The sequence below is a fragment of the Propithecus coquereli genome, unplaced genomic scaffold, assembly GCF_000956105.1.
Source record: "Propithecus coquereli isolate 6110/MARCELLA unplaced genomic scaffold, Pcoq_1.0 Scaffold150, whole genome shotgun sequence".
Classification (NCBI taxonomy): Eukaryota; Metazoa; Chordata; class Mammalia; order Primates; family Indriidae; genus Propithecus; species Propithecus coquereli.
This window is the reverse complement of record NW_012139414.1, coordinates 1769081-1782342: the sequence shown is the minus strand read 5'-3', so window position 1 is coordinate 1782342 and position 13262 is coordinate 1769081. Positions and strand designations below refer to the sequence as shown.

The 13262-nt window shown below is 54.1% G+C and overlaps 1 protein-coding gene across 1 annotated transcript in view; it reads right to left on the bottom strand.

The window, feature by feature from the left end:
* Nucleotides 1-7894: 7894 nt before the first annotated feature.
* CLIP2 (CAP-GLY domain containing linker protein 2) overlaps nt 7895-13262 on the bottom strand; it is a 52649-nt gene continuing 47281 nt past the window's right edge. Inside the window, exons 12-15 of the mRNA XM_012640241.1 lie at nt 12315-12474; nt 11034-11219; nt 10665-10727; nt 7895-7906 (exon numbers count right to left, since the gene is read on the bottom strand). Coding sequence (XP_012495695.1) covers nt 7895-7906; nt 10665-10727; nt 11034-11219; nt 12315-12474 — 421 coding nt within the window. The remainder of the gene's footprint in view (nt 7907-10664; nt 10728-11033; nt 11220-12314; nt 12475-13262) is intronic.

Sequence of the window (13262 nt, the reverse complement as noted above, 5' to 3'; positions counted from 1 at the left end):
TAGTACATACTGTGTGATTCCATTTGTATCAAGGTCAAAAATAAACAAAATCCATCTATGGTGACAGTGGTGGAAATTGTCATTATTTCTTGGAGTGGAGGGTGGAGTATGGGCTGGGAAGGGACACAACAGAGCCTGCTTGGAGTTGGAAATGTTCTCTATTTTGATCTGAGTGGCGATTACACTGGTGTATATTTACAGAAAAATTCATTGATCTGGACACCTAATATTTTCGTGCTTTCCTGCATGTAAGTTACACCTTGACAAAAAAGAAAAATAAAATCTTACTATAAAATATCCCAAACATCTAAAAAAAATACTTTAAAAGAACACTTTAAAAATAACAACACTAATTCTGTTGAAATCTTAGGTATGAACAGCTCCTCTCCCCTGGAGCCCCCAACTGCGTCCCATCCCAGGTGACATCCAACGTGAAATTGGTGTCTATACCGTCTCCGTGGTCGCCATGTTGGAAAGCTGGGAAAGGCCGCGTCTTGGTTTCTCCACCCTCCACTGGAAGTCCTCCTGCTTTCTCCTTCTATTTGAAATTTTAAGGTCAGTTTATTAAGTTCAACGGTGAAAGTTATCTGAAGAATATTCTCCCGGAAATTATTTTTTCTTATACAAAAAGAACAGGAAATCAAAGCCCTCTCAGTGTAGCCGCAGCCTCCCGGCAGATGGGGACCACCCATTGGTCCATTAGTCACTGTGTCACTCTCGGGTCAGTAGCATTGTCATCTGGACCATCCTCATCCTCCTCTGTCTCCAAGTCACCGCGTCCTGGAGCAAAGACTCCTCCACCTCCACGCCGTCTGCAGTGTCCACCAAGAACCAAACATCAGACGTGTCAAGATCATGTGTCCCACCTAGTTTACTTTTCCTGCTTATTGTTCTTCCTTCCCTCGTTTCTTTTCATTTCCAAGAGTCCCGCGTCCAACTTGGCCTTCCAACTTAAGAGATTCTCGATTGTCTTGGCATGCCGGGAAGTCGCTGCTTGGCGGCTCCTGTTCCTTGTCTTTGCTTTGGATTCCTCGTCTTCCTCTCTCCCAGGTTCTGCCTGATCTACTATTTCATGTCATTTTTCTTGCACGGCTGACACTGAAGATCACCCCCATGCCCGGGGTTCTTCCGCCCATAATGTTTATGATTTTATAACGTCTGAGGAATCCTTGTCTTCTAGATTTTGCTGGGAGAATATTTCATAAATGGGACCTCCATCTGGGCATTTTTCCCTGTGGGGAAGCTTGAGCAGGGTCTGGACAGTTTCGTCACTGTCTTCGGCCTCAGATGTCACAGTAAGGGTGACACTGAGTGATAGATAATACCAGATATCGACACCGTCGCATCTCTCTCCACTCATCCCTTAGTTACCATCCTTACAGCACAGCAGAACTGCTGGGGAGAACGAACAGGCTGAGTCTGCCCCTGTATTCACGTTCAGCTCCTCACAACTTTTGAAGCAAGTGACATCAAACAGATCCATTCACCCCTGCCCAGCCCTCCGCCCCTGCAGTCTAGTGTGGTTGCTGAAATAGTTCTTGGTGGGTTTTTCCTCCTTTATTCTGTTAACATGATACTTTGCACCGATTGATTTTTTCCCCTGAAATTACCTGAACCAATAAAAATATTCACGCATCACCATTTAATGAAGATTCCTAATACAGTTTGGTGTTAATAACAAATCAAACTCCTAACCACACTGGCACACGTGTGGAAACCTTAGCAAATAATGTAATATTTTTTTTAAAAAATGACTTATTGAGGGGAAGTTCACAGAACATAAAATGAATCGTTTCGTAGAGGCACGCAGTGGTAAATGGTACTTTCACAATGTTACACAACCACCACCTCTATCTAGTTCCAAACTATTTCCATCACCCCAAAGTAAACCCCGTATCCATTAAGCAGTTTCTCCCCATTTCCTCTTCCCCTCAGTCCCTGGCAACCAGCGAGCCGCCTTCTGCCTCCATGGATTTATCCATTCTGGATATTTCATATACGTGGAATCAGACATTAAGTGACCTTCTGTGTCCCGCTTCTTTTCACGTAGCGTGATGCTTTGGAGGTTCATCCATGTTGCGGCATGTACCTGTATTTCATTCCTTTTTAAGGCGAAATAATGTTCCATTATATGGATATACCACCTTTTGTTCATTCATGCAACTGTTGATCAGACATTTGTGTGGTTTCCACTTTTTGGCTGTTATGAATAATGCCATCAACATTTATGTACAAGTTTTTGTGTAGATTTGTTTTATCTTGAGTATATGCCTCGGAGTAAAACTGCTGAGTCATATGATAACTCTACGTTTAACGTTTCGAGGAACTGCCAAACGTTTCCAAAGCAGCTGCACCATTTTGCATCCCCACAAGATTGTAGGAGAGTTCCAATTTCTCCACATCCTTGTCAACACTTGTTATCGTCTGTCTTAACGTTTTAGCCACCCTAGTGTATCTTGTGGCTTTGATTTGCATTTCCCTAATGACTAGTGACGTTGAACATCTTTTCATGTGTTTATTGGTCATTTGTGTATATTCTTTGGAGAAATGTGTATTCAGATCCTCTACACATTTAAAAATTGGGTTATTAGTCTTTTTATTGTTGAGTTGAAAGAATTCCTTACACAGTCTGGATATTAGGCTTTTATGTGATTTGCAAACATGTTCTCACATTCAGTGGGTAACCTTTGACACATAAAAGTTTTAAATTTTAATGAAGTTCAATAATCTGGTGTTTTGCCCCTTGGTTGTGCTTTACCTTCATCTCTCATTGGCTGGTTCCAGGGCTGGGGAAGGGAGAACACAGGATGAGCCTGAGGCATCCTGGAGTACCAAAAAGTAAACAAGTACTTGAAAAACCAAAGGATGAGGGTGTGTCAAAGGGGCAGACGAACCAGCTGAAGGAGCTGCCAATGGCCAAAGCTAGAAAACTTGAGCAACGAGGCACATACTGAGACACTTGGATTCCACCCAAAGCACAAAATACCCACGAGTCCATGCTGCTATGAACTGGACCAATGGGGGGAAAAGACAGCCCTTCCTTCCAGAATTCCAGCGGATAGATGTAGAAAGAACGAAGAAGCTAGAAAATCACAATGATCACAGCGCTAATGGCTGCAAGCACAATCCATGGATGGATGCTCAACTCAGTGGTGAAGGTTTAAGGAGAAGCATGAGATTTAAAACATCTCAAAGTATCTCCTTCAAGATATTTATGAATTATACAGAGGGAAAAGTAATTTCGTGGTGGAGAATCCTGGCGTCCATCACTTTATTGCAGTATCAAGGTTACAGTCACCAGTAATTAGACGTGTCAACCTCAGGTCTCCCCGGGTTTGATGCCCTCTGAGCCGCCTTCCCAAGGATGCAGGACCTCAGTACGATCAGGGGAAAATACCGGCAAACCCAAACTGAGGGACATTTAACAAAATAGCTGGGCAGGGGTCTCCACATATGTCAAGGTCATGAAAGACAAGGGAGGTCTGAGGAACTGTCACAGACTGGAGAGACTAAGGAGACACAATGAATAAATACAGTGTGGGATCCTGGAACAGAAAAAGGACATTAGTGGGAAAACTGGGGATATCCAAATAAAGCCCGTATTTTGGCAGGTGGTGTCGTATCCATCACGTTCATTTCCTAGTTTGGATCAATGCACTGCGGTCCGTGCTTGGATAATTTTTCTATTTTTAGTAGAGTCGGGGTCTTCTTGCTCTTGCTCAGGCAAGTCTCAAACTCCTGAACTCAAGCGATCCTCCTGTCTCGGCCTCCCAGAGTTCTGGGATTACAGGCGTGAGCCACCGCGCCCGGCCTGCAGGATGTTGACATCAGGGGGATGGGAAAGGCATATGGGAATTCCACTATTTTTTGCAATTCTTCTGTAAATCTAAAGTGATGTCAATATTAAAAAATTAAGAAAGAAAAGTTATCCCAGGGATGGTGTTGGGGCACCCTCTGTGTCCAGAGCAGCCAGCTCCCAGCCCTCTGGGAACCCCAGGCCTAGGGGGAAGACCCTTGCCTGCCGCTGGCTCCTGATGCTTCAAAGCAGGGCCACCTGCTGCACTGAGCTCTGAGGCTCCTGTGACGTGTCAGCGCATGTCCCCTGCCTGTCTGCTTCGCACCTTCCCTGCTACGCTGGGAGTGGGGAGGAAACCACCTGGGCAGAGCCTCCATTCTAAGGGTTTCTGCAGGGTCCCACTCAGACCCCATAGTGCATGAGGTCTGTTTTATTTCATCCATTTCAAAGATGAGGAAACTGAGGCTCAGGGGAGTGGATGAGACCATGAGCCAGAGGGTGGCGGGCTGGGCTGGACCCCAAGGGTGTCCAGGGCCTGAGCTCTTTCCAGGGTGGTGCTGTCAGAGACCCCACCCCACCCCTCCTGGCTGCTGCCTCTGGAGGGCCCATGCTGCCCTCCAGCCCTCCCACTGCACACAGCACCCCCAGTCCCCCCACATGGGGGGGTCTTCCAGCCTTTGAGGCTATGAGCTCCCTGAGGGCTGGAGCTCTCTGTGAATCTGTCACCCCCAGGACCCCATCCTCTTCGAGCTTCCTTTCCTCCATCCTGAATTTCAGACCCTGGGTAGACGAGGGCTCAGGATGCCAGACCTGGGACTGTAACAGGTAAGCCTTGCGCCCAGGCCTCGCAGGTGCACCAGGCGCCCCACGGCCCCGGACAGTGCCGCCTGCTCCTCTTACGCTCCCTCCCCGCACCAGGGCTGTCAACACAGTTACGCGGAATGGCAGCCGGAGCATGTGTGAGTGGGGACCTCGCTCTTCTCTGACCCCACGTCCCTGGCGTGGAGTGCCCACTGAAGGTCAAAGGGCTGAGGAAATGCTCACCAGGGAGGGTGACACGCTGAGCACCCTCAGTCACCGCCCGCCGGTCAGGGTGACTCAGCCAACCCAGCACCTCTGGTCCAGTGAAAGGGACCACAGGTCACAGGGGTGTGGGCTAAGTCGTGAGAGGAAAGGCTCCTGTTTGCAGCTCTGTGAATTTCAAAATGCTGGGCCGGTAAGGTACGTTCTGGAAGGACGGAGAGCATTTATTCTGAGCAGCAGAAGCCCAGAGAATAGGGTGCTGCTTAAATCTATCCCGGGTCTGCCCACACCCCAGATCCACTCTGTGTCCTCTGTCCCGGGCTCAGCCAGCAGGAGGGAAGAGAGGGGTCGGGTGTTTGCTCCCCCAGCTCCTTCCCTACTGGGCTGCACCACCTGCCTGCTGGCGGCCTGTCCCCAGCTGTGCCTTTTGCCTGGTTCCAGTGACAGCTGCTTCGCTTCGCCCCTTGGTGCAGTAATGGCCCCCCAGAGTCGCTCGTGGGTCCCCATAGCCCCGTCCACACCTGCACACACAGCCCCTCCCTTAAACTCTCACTTTCCCTGCCACTGTCCCACCGTCCCCTCTAGGACACTGCTCACGCAGCTCCTGAGAGCACATTCAACTGCTCATCCTGGGGGCCTCGCGGGGTCTCCCAGGGAGGCAGCCCCGCTGCAGAGCCTGTTTGACTGCGAAGCTGGCAGCGGCTGTGCTGTTCGTCTGACCCACAGAAAGCTTGCAGGAAACGGGGTTCGCTCACTTCAGTTGGAAGTGTTCTCGTCGGACTCATCAAATGTGTGCTAGCTGACCCGTGACTGTCTTCGTTGTTTTTCTCACGCTCAGATCCGAATGCAAACTCGGGGTGCGCCCTCTCTGGGCCTGCCCTCACTGCCCGTGGGTCCCTGCCGCCCTTGCTAGGCCTCCTCTCCTGGGACAGGACATCTCCGCCCCGGGACTCCTTCACCTCCAGCCCCTCCGAGGCCCTGCCCCGCTGTCCGCACCTGAGCAGGATTAGCTGGCAGCAGAGAGCAGGTCAGGGGCCACCTCCTGGCACCAGGGGCCCAAGACCTGGGAGAGGCTGGGGAGCCCAAGGCGCCCACGGAGAGACCAGATGACTGCAGGGGTCCTGGACCTCAGTCACAAGCTTTATTGTCCCAAGCACAGACTCGCCACACTTCAACAATTCCACTGTGGGGAAGGGAGGGGAGCGGGAAGGACTTGGGAGGGGCCACGCCGGGGCGGCCACGCTGGCAGGCTGACATTCACGGGGAAATCGCTTCTAGGATACCCGTGCGCCCGTGCCCAGGGGCTCGCCCCTCCCAGTGCCCTGTGGGGGTGGGGGGCCTTTGGCTGTTAGTAGACTAATGAGTGCCTCTGCGGGTGAGGCAGAGCTGCCGGCCTTTGCTGGAAAGAGCAGTATTTGACTCTGGGTTAGGCCACTAAAGCATCGTTTCTAGGCTGCTGTTAATAGAACTGCATGCGAGAGCTACCGAAAGCCAACGGGGAGTGGGAAGGGGGCCGACGGGACCTGCGGTCCCCCAGATGGGCTGCGTTTGGGCCAGAACGTGCGCACTACCTACCCGTACCTGGCAGCACTCTCGGGCGACCTGGGCTGTTCCTATGAACAACGCCCCCAACCCGTGCACCATGGCAAAGCCAGAATGGGGCACCAGGCTTCTCCCTCTAGGCCCCAGCAGGGGGCGCCTTACGTGGAAACTCCCTGAGCTCCTCTGCACCGATGCCGAGGGACAAGGCAATAAACCACTTGTGGCCCTTCGAGGAGAGGCGGGGGATGCTCGGCCACACACAGGCTCGAGCAGGCGTGAGGGGAAGACAGGGAGACGGCTGGGTCTCCTCACCGCCAACAGCCCTAGAGCTCTTTCCCCCGCTGCAGGAGACAGGCGTGAGCGCAGGGACCAGGAAGACCGGGAGGGGCTACCGGAATGTGCGTGTTCTGATGAGTGTGCGAGGCGCACACCCGACTGCCTGGCTGCATGTCCCTGGGCACGTATGTGCACTTCCAGGTTGCGGAATGTTTGTAGTGTCTGTGGGCACAGCCCTCCCAGGCCTGGGCCTTAGTCCTGGAACCCAAGCGTATCAGCGTGGCCTCGGTGTGGGTAACTGCAAATGCCGCCACCCACATGGCCGCGTGTGTGTACGTGGTCCCTCTGAGTGTGTGTGTACGTGAGAACAGGGTGTGTACTCCAAGGCCTGCATGGGTGTATCTGCAGGTGGGAGGCCCAATTTTGGAACATCCAGTCAGCCCAGAGGACACCATATTACTGACGTTTGTCAAAACGTGCCCGCCCCCAGCTAAGCTTGCCCAAGGTTGTGGTGGGGGGTGAGGGAGGGGCTTCCAGACTTCCCAAGACTGTGGCTCCTGGCCTTCCGAACACCCTCTGCCAGCAGCCTGGAGTGTAAGTGTGTTGGTGTTGGGGTGGGGCAAGAAAGACCCTGTCCCCTGCTCCCAACACCTTGAACCTCGGGGCCCGGCTAGGCAGACCGGCTGAGGGGAACTTGTACCACTGTTTGAAAAAGGCTCAGCATGTGGGGACAAGAAGCCCTGGGGACCGCCTTGGCCAGGAATGGGCCGCAGAGAAGGAGCCCCACCTGGCTCCCAAAGACTGGACTTCCCTCCTTGGGGCTTGCAGAGAAGCTGGGCCTCCCTTGGCCCCTCTGGGGTCTGAAGGGAACCTGGGGGAGGAGGGGAGAAAGGGGAAGGCAGGGAAGCGCCCAGGGCACCAAGACGGTCCTCAGGGCAGCTTCTTCCGGGCAGAAGGGCCTGCCTGGGTCACCTCCGCCTTCCCATACAAACTCCAGAAGCTGCCGCGTGTCCAGGCTGAAGGCCCCGGGCCGGGCCAGGGCTGTACCGCTCTCTGTAGAAGGCTGTGCTTCAGGAAGCTTCCTGGTCTGGCAGGGGTTTTGGGGTGGGGGATTTTCCACGGTGGCGAGTACGTTATTGTTACAAACACTGTCTTGTCTCCAAAGTGACAGTCTTGGCCCCTGCCTGGAGGGGGCATCGCCGGGCAGCTGGCTGGAGCTCTGGTGTGGACTGGGCCGATCCACCGTGTCCTGCGGGGTCAGTGCTTGTCCTAGAGAGAGCAAGGGCTTGGTCAGCAAGTGTCCCCAGGAGCCTTGGGGAACAGTAACAGGGTTGCCAGAGCTCAAGCCATGGCACCCGCCCCCCGGGTCATGCCAGCCCCTGGGGGTGGGGGCCCAAGGCTGACCCCACCACTGCTTTCTTCCTCCCCCAGATCAAACATTCCAGTCCCAGAAGATGGGGAACTGCCTCACATCCCCCAGCTTGGATGACATCTCCCTGGTTCACGGGAGTCTCAGTCCTACCCAGCTAGCTTTGGCGACGGATGGAGCTGGACCGGGAGCCACCGCTCCGCATCCGACAGCGGAGGGTGTGGGTTGGGCACACAGGTACAAGGAGTACAGGTGGCTCTGGCTGAGACTGAGGGGGCTTCTGAGGGGGTTTTTGGGCTGTCTCTGCTCCTGGCCTCAGTAAGGCCTGGCCTGGGGGGGGCGCTGACCCCGTTAGGGCTGTGTCTTAGGGTACTTGCTTCGCAGTCCCAGAACAGGGGTGATTCTTCACCTCCCCCTGCAGTGTGTGGGAACAATACTCTGTCCTTGAGTTCCGGGATCAGACTACGTGGTCATATCCCCTTGGCCAGTGTCTGTGCTTCACTTGTGCAGTTTGGGAGTGACATTATTTTCTTGCCTTTATGTCTGAATCATACGGTTTCCTCATCTCACCGCCAACTAGATTATGGGTTCTGGATAGGTGACCGTCCACCCCCACCCCCCAGGCCCATTTATATTGTCCTGTGTGGTCATCCACTCCCCCCACCCCCCAGCCTAGTTAATCGGATCTGGTAGGTGTTCGCGTCCCCCTGTACTCGAGACAGATCTGCACGTGGTGATTTCGGTCCTGGTGACATCGAGAGGTACTTGTTTACGTATGTGTATATTTTAACGCCTCCTTCTTTGTCTCCACCCCAGGACACACCTTTTAAATGTGCTGACTTAATAAAACGTGATGATCTTGGACAAAAAAAGTCAATGTCATAAAAATCAAAGAGAAGTGGAGGAAATGTTCCAGACCAAACAAGACTAAGAGACGTAAGGACTGGATGCGGTAAGACAACTTAACACTAGACTGGATCCCGCACTCGGAAAGAAGAGCCCCGGAGACCCTACTGGGCGAACTGAAAACACTGGAGTTTGGAGAGTGGGTTCGATACGCATCTCGTATCGCTGCTACACCTACTGAGGCTGGTAACCACTGTGGTTACGTGAAAGTCTGTCCTTCGCTCAGGAAATAGGGACTGAAGTGTTTAGGGCCACGACACATGGAATTATACTCAAATGGTTCAGAAAAAATTGTATTATTACATCCACACATCCACACAGAGAGAGCAAAGGGCAAAGACAGTGTATTAACAACACGGTATGGGTCAACGGTATACATTATACAACGTTCTACGTGCTTTCACTTTAGTTTGTAAGTTTGAAATGATTTTTAAATAAAAAGTTAATATATACACCCAGATATGTACATATACACACATATAATAATGATTCTTGTTATCTGCAGTAGTTCTATTCTAGAAAGTCACCATGAACACTGCATCATGGAACCCTGACCCATTGCTTCCAGTGAAAATATAGGGTTAGGGTCTCGCAAGCCTCTAATCACACATTCATCAACCAATCAAAACACAACCGTGTTTTATGCGTACTTCTGCTTAAAGTCGCCACGTTTAGTGTCTCTAGTTGATTCACTGAACTCGCGGCCAACGGCACGACAGCCCACGCCTGAACGGAGCCTATCTAGCACACACGTGTTTCCTCTGTAAGGCATGCGACAGCCGGCCCGCGCAGACGAACGCTGGACAGCACTTCCGCACTGTGCTTCAGGGCCACGTTCAACAGCAAGATCGCCCACAAAAAGCACAGAAATATGAAAACGTGGCGCACACCGACTGTGAAAAGGACGCTTGTTTACTGTGTGAGAGCTGAAACGAGGCGGCAGAGGCCGCCGTGCTCAACCTCAGGCAGGAGCGCTCGCGGGGCAGCTCAAGTTTCGCCTCTCTGCGCCTGCGTGCGAATGACCACGAAAGGGCCGACAGCACTGATTTGGGGGTTACGAATAAATTTTAGTGAGTGCAGACACCCACACACACCCACACACACATGCTTGGGGAAGTTCAGGAAGGACACTGCTTAGAGGACACCAGGGTTCCCAGGCCAGGTCATTTCTGAGCAGGAGGGCCACTGGTGAGCATTTCTTCCTCATACATTTTTGGATTTTTTCCAGAAGTTTCCACACCAGCATTGCTACAGTGTGGATGACTGAGTGACTTCTTGCTCTTATTAGTCACCTCGAAAGCTGGTTGTTTAAAAAGAGCCCAGCACCTCCCCCTCTTCCTCTCTCGCCACGTGATCTCTGCATGCAGCTGACCCCCTTTGCCTTCTGCTGTGGTGGAAGCTTCCAGAGGCCCTCGCCAGATGCCCAACCTTGAACCTTCTGGCCAGCACACCCAAGAGCTAAATAAACCTCTTTCCTTTGTAAATTACCCAGCCTCAGGCATTCCTTTAGAGCAGCACTAAGCGGACTAAGACAGGCTCTAATGCGCTACAGTAAGAAGGTTTTTAAGAAGGGAGGTAACAAGGCCCACACAGGACGGAAACTGAATCAGGTCTGACTGCCCAGCCCCTCCTCCGTGGCCCCACTGCACACTTGTGCAATGCAGCTTCGTCTGCGGTTTTAGTGACTTTTCAGGGTTTTCCCCAGAGAGGTGCCTGCACGGGAGGGCCTGGGGAGGCCAGGGCGCCCCTTACCGCCGGTTTGTGAGCTTCATCTTGCTGGTGGATGCCGTTTGCAGAACCGGAATTGCCGATGGTCTGGAAAAGTCGGCAGGAGATGCTGAGAGAGGTGCACCAGGCAGCAGTTCCTGGTTCTCCCACTAGATGGCGAGGTCTCCCCAGTGCGACCGGCGTGGGCTCCAAACCCCAACCTCTGTAGGCTGGGGCTCCAGGGACCCCCACCTCTGAGGGCCACACCTCTCAGTCTGAGCTCCTCAGGGTACAGACCCCTTGGCCTGGCCTCCCAGAACGCACGGCCTCCTCCCCGCTCCCTTCAGCCTGGGGTTCTCCAGGGACACTGCCCCATGGCTGCCTCCTGGTCACCTGGCCTGGCCTGTGGCTCACCTGGGCCTTGTCGGGGCAGCTCCTCATGGCTTCCATGAGCTTCTCCACCTGCTGAGCCTGGTCCAGCGCGTCCCGAAGCGTGTCCTCCGTGCTCATCAGCTGGTGCTGCAGCCGCAGGAGCTCGGGCGCCGAGGACGGGTCGATGAGGGAGTAGCGCCTCTGATCCGACAGGGACTTCTCTCTGTCCTGGAAGCAGCAGGAGAGTGGAAGAGTACGTGTGCACACAGGCATGTGCACATACATGTCATGTGTGTGCTGGGGGGAGGGGTCTTACCTCTAGGCGGGAAAGTCTGGCCCCACCGCACCTCTGGGTCCAGGCCTGGGCGTCTCCCGGATGTCCCTCAGTCTCTCTCCCTCCCCTGCAGGTCCCCTGCCCCGAACTCCCAGGCTCTGCCAGACGCTCCACAATTTCCAGGTCCGAAATCCAGGCCCCCTCCCTTCTTTCCTTCTTACATCGCCCCCCACTTTCTTACAGGGGTGTCCTCCCTCCACAGCCGCCCCACGGGGCACCCAGAGCTGCACCTGCCCAGGCAGCTGCCTCCTCACTCCACATGAACCCACCCCCCGACGTGCTGCCCGGTCCTGCCCGCCCTGACCCTCTAGCCAAACCCCTCCTCACAGAGCCTTCCTCCCCTTGGGTGGTTCGACCGACCACCACGCCCTCCCCAGCTCCCCGTGGCGCCGGGCACAGCGCAGGGAACAGATGGGCACCCCCCCGGGGGTGGGGGATGCGCACATAAACTTGACCAACCTGTGCCCCGTGGGGAGGAGGCTGAGCCCAGAACTGCCCGCCTCCCACATGGCTCTGGGAAGGCCCCGGGTGGGTGCGAACTCCCCGGTCCCCGCCAGCCCCAAGGCCGAGTCCTCCTGAGTCACTCTCAGATCACAGAGCCATGAGGACCACGCAGTGTGCTGGAACCAAACCCCTGTGGCCAGACATGCCAAGATTTGAAGGCCAAGTGACACGACACCTGCAGTCTGCGTGAGCAGCCAGAGTGATGCCCCTCAGACCCGAACCCTGAGGGCCGGGGGCCTGCCCCCAGCTGCACCCCCAGACTGCCACACAGCCGGCCATGATATCCGCAAAAGGGGCTGCCCAGGGCCCTTCCGCCTGCCACGTCGCTGACCTTGCCTCTGGTCCTAGGGCATTTTAAATCCTCCCTGTGACTTGGCTGTCCCTGGGGTCACCCCAGGAGGTCACCAGTCTCCATGGCCTGACAGTAGGGCAGCTCCAGCCCTGCCCTGGCACCCCGCCCCCAGGCCGCCCCATCCCCTGCATACCAGCCCCGTCAGCTTTTCTCGAAGGCCCCGGATGTCGTCCTTGAGCTTCTGCTCCTTGATCCGCCACTCAGCCTTGTGCACCTCGCGGCTCAGGTCCCTCTCGGGCCCTGGGGAGTGGCGATTGGCTTCCAGCAGCAACACTCGCAGTTCGTTCAGGCTCCTGGGGGGTGGGGGGAACAGGAGAACAGAACAGCCACCGTCAACCCCTGCCCCTCCAGCTCCCACACCCCAGCGATGTGCCAAAGACCTATAGACTGAGCACCCCGGGGGCAACACTGGCATTAGCACCTGTGCCACGAGGGGCCACAGTGGAAACAATCTGACCACAGCCCAAGAGAGACCAGGATTTGGGAATGGGACAGTCCAGAGGACTTGGCTTTTCCTAAACGTTTTTCAAGATTTTTTTTCAAAAGAGAATATATTTAATTAAAAAATTAAAAAACCAAACCACCAAAATATTCACCTAAGAGGTGCCTGCATCCACTATCATGGAGGGGAAAACTTCCTTCCTAGGGGACTATGGGTAGTTGCCAGCAGTAGAAACTTGCTGGCACCATCCCCCTTCCCTTTCCTCTTCCTTCCTGTTGGGAATGTGATGGCTGGAGATTCAGCAGCCACCTTGCAATCATGAGGGAGTGGCAAGGAGAACCACACAGGTGTTGGCACTGAGACCTTGAGCCACTGAACTAAGTGCCAATCACAGCTACCTCCAGATTTCTTGTCACCTGAGGAAAGGAAATCTCTACTAGTTTAATCTGCTGTTTGATGGATACGATGTTATTGTCGCCAAAGCCTTCCTAGCTGAGCTCCCACCTCCATCCTAAGCACCTCAGGAATGTGGAGGAGCCCCCCATGGCCTACATCAATCCAGAAAGGCTTCAAGGAGGAGGTGGACTATGAGCTAAGCCTGGAAGAATGGACTAAACTTAATGAAATGACCAAAAAGAG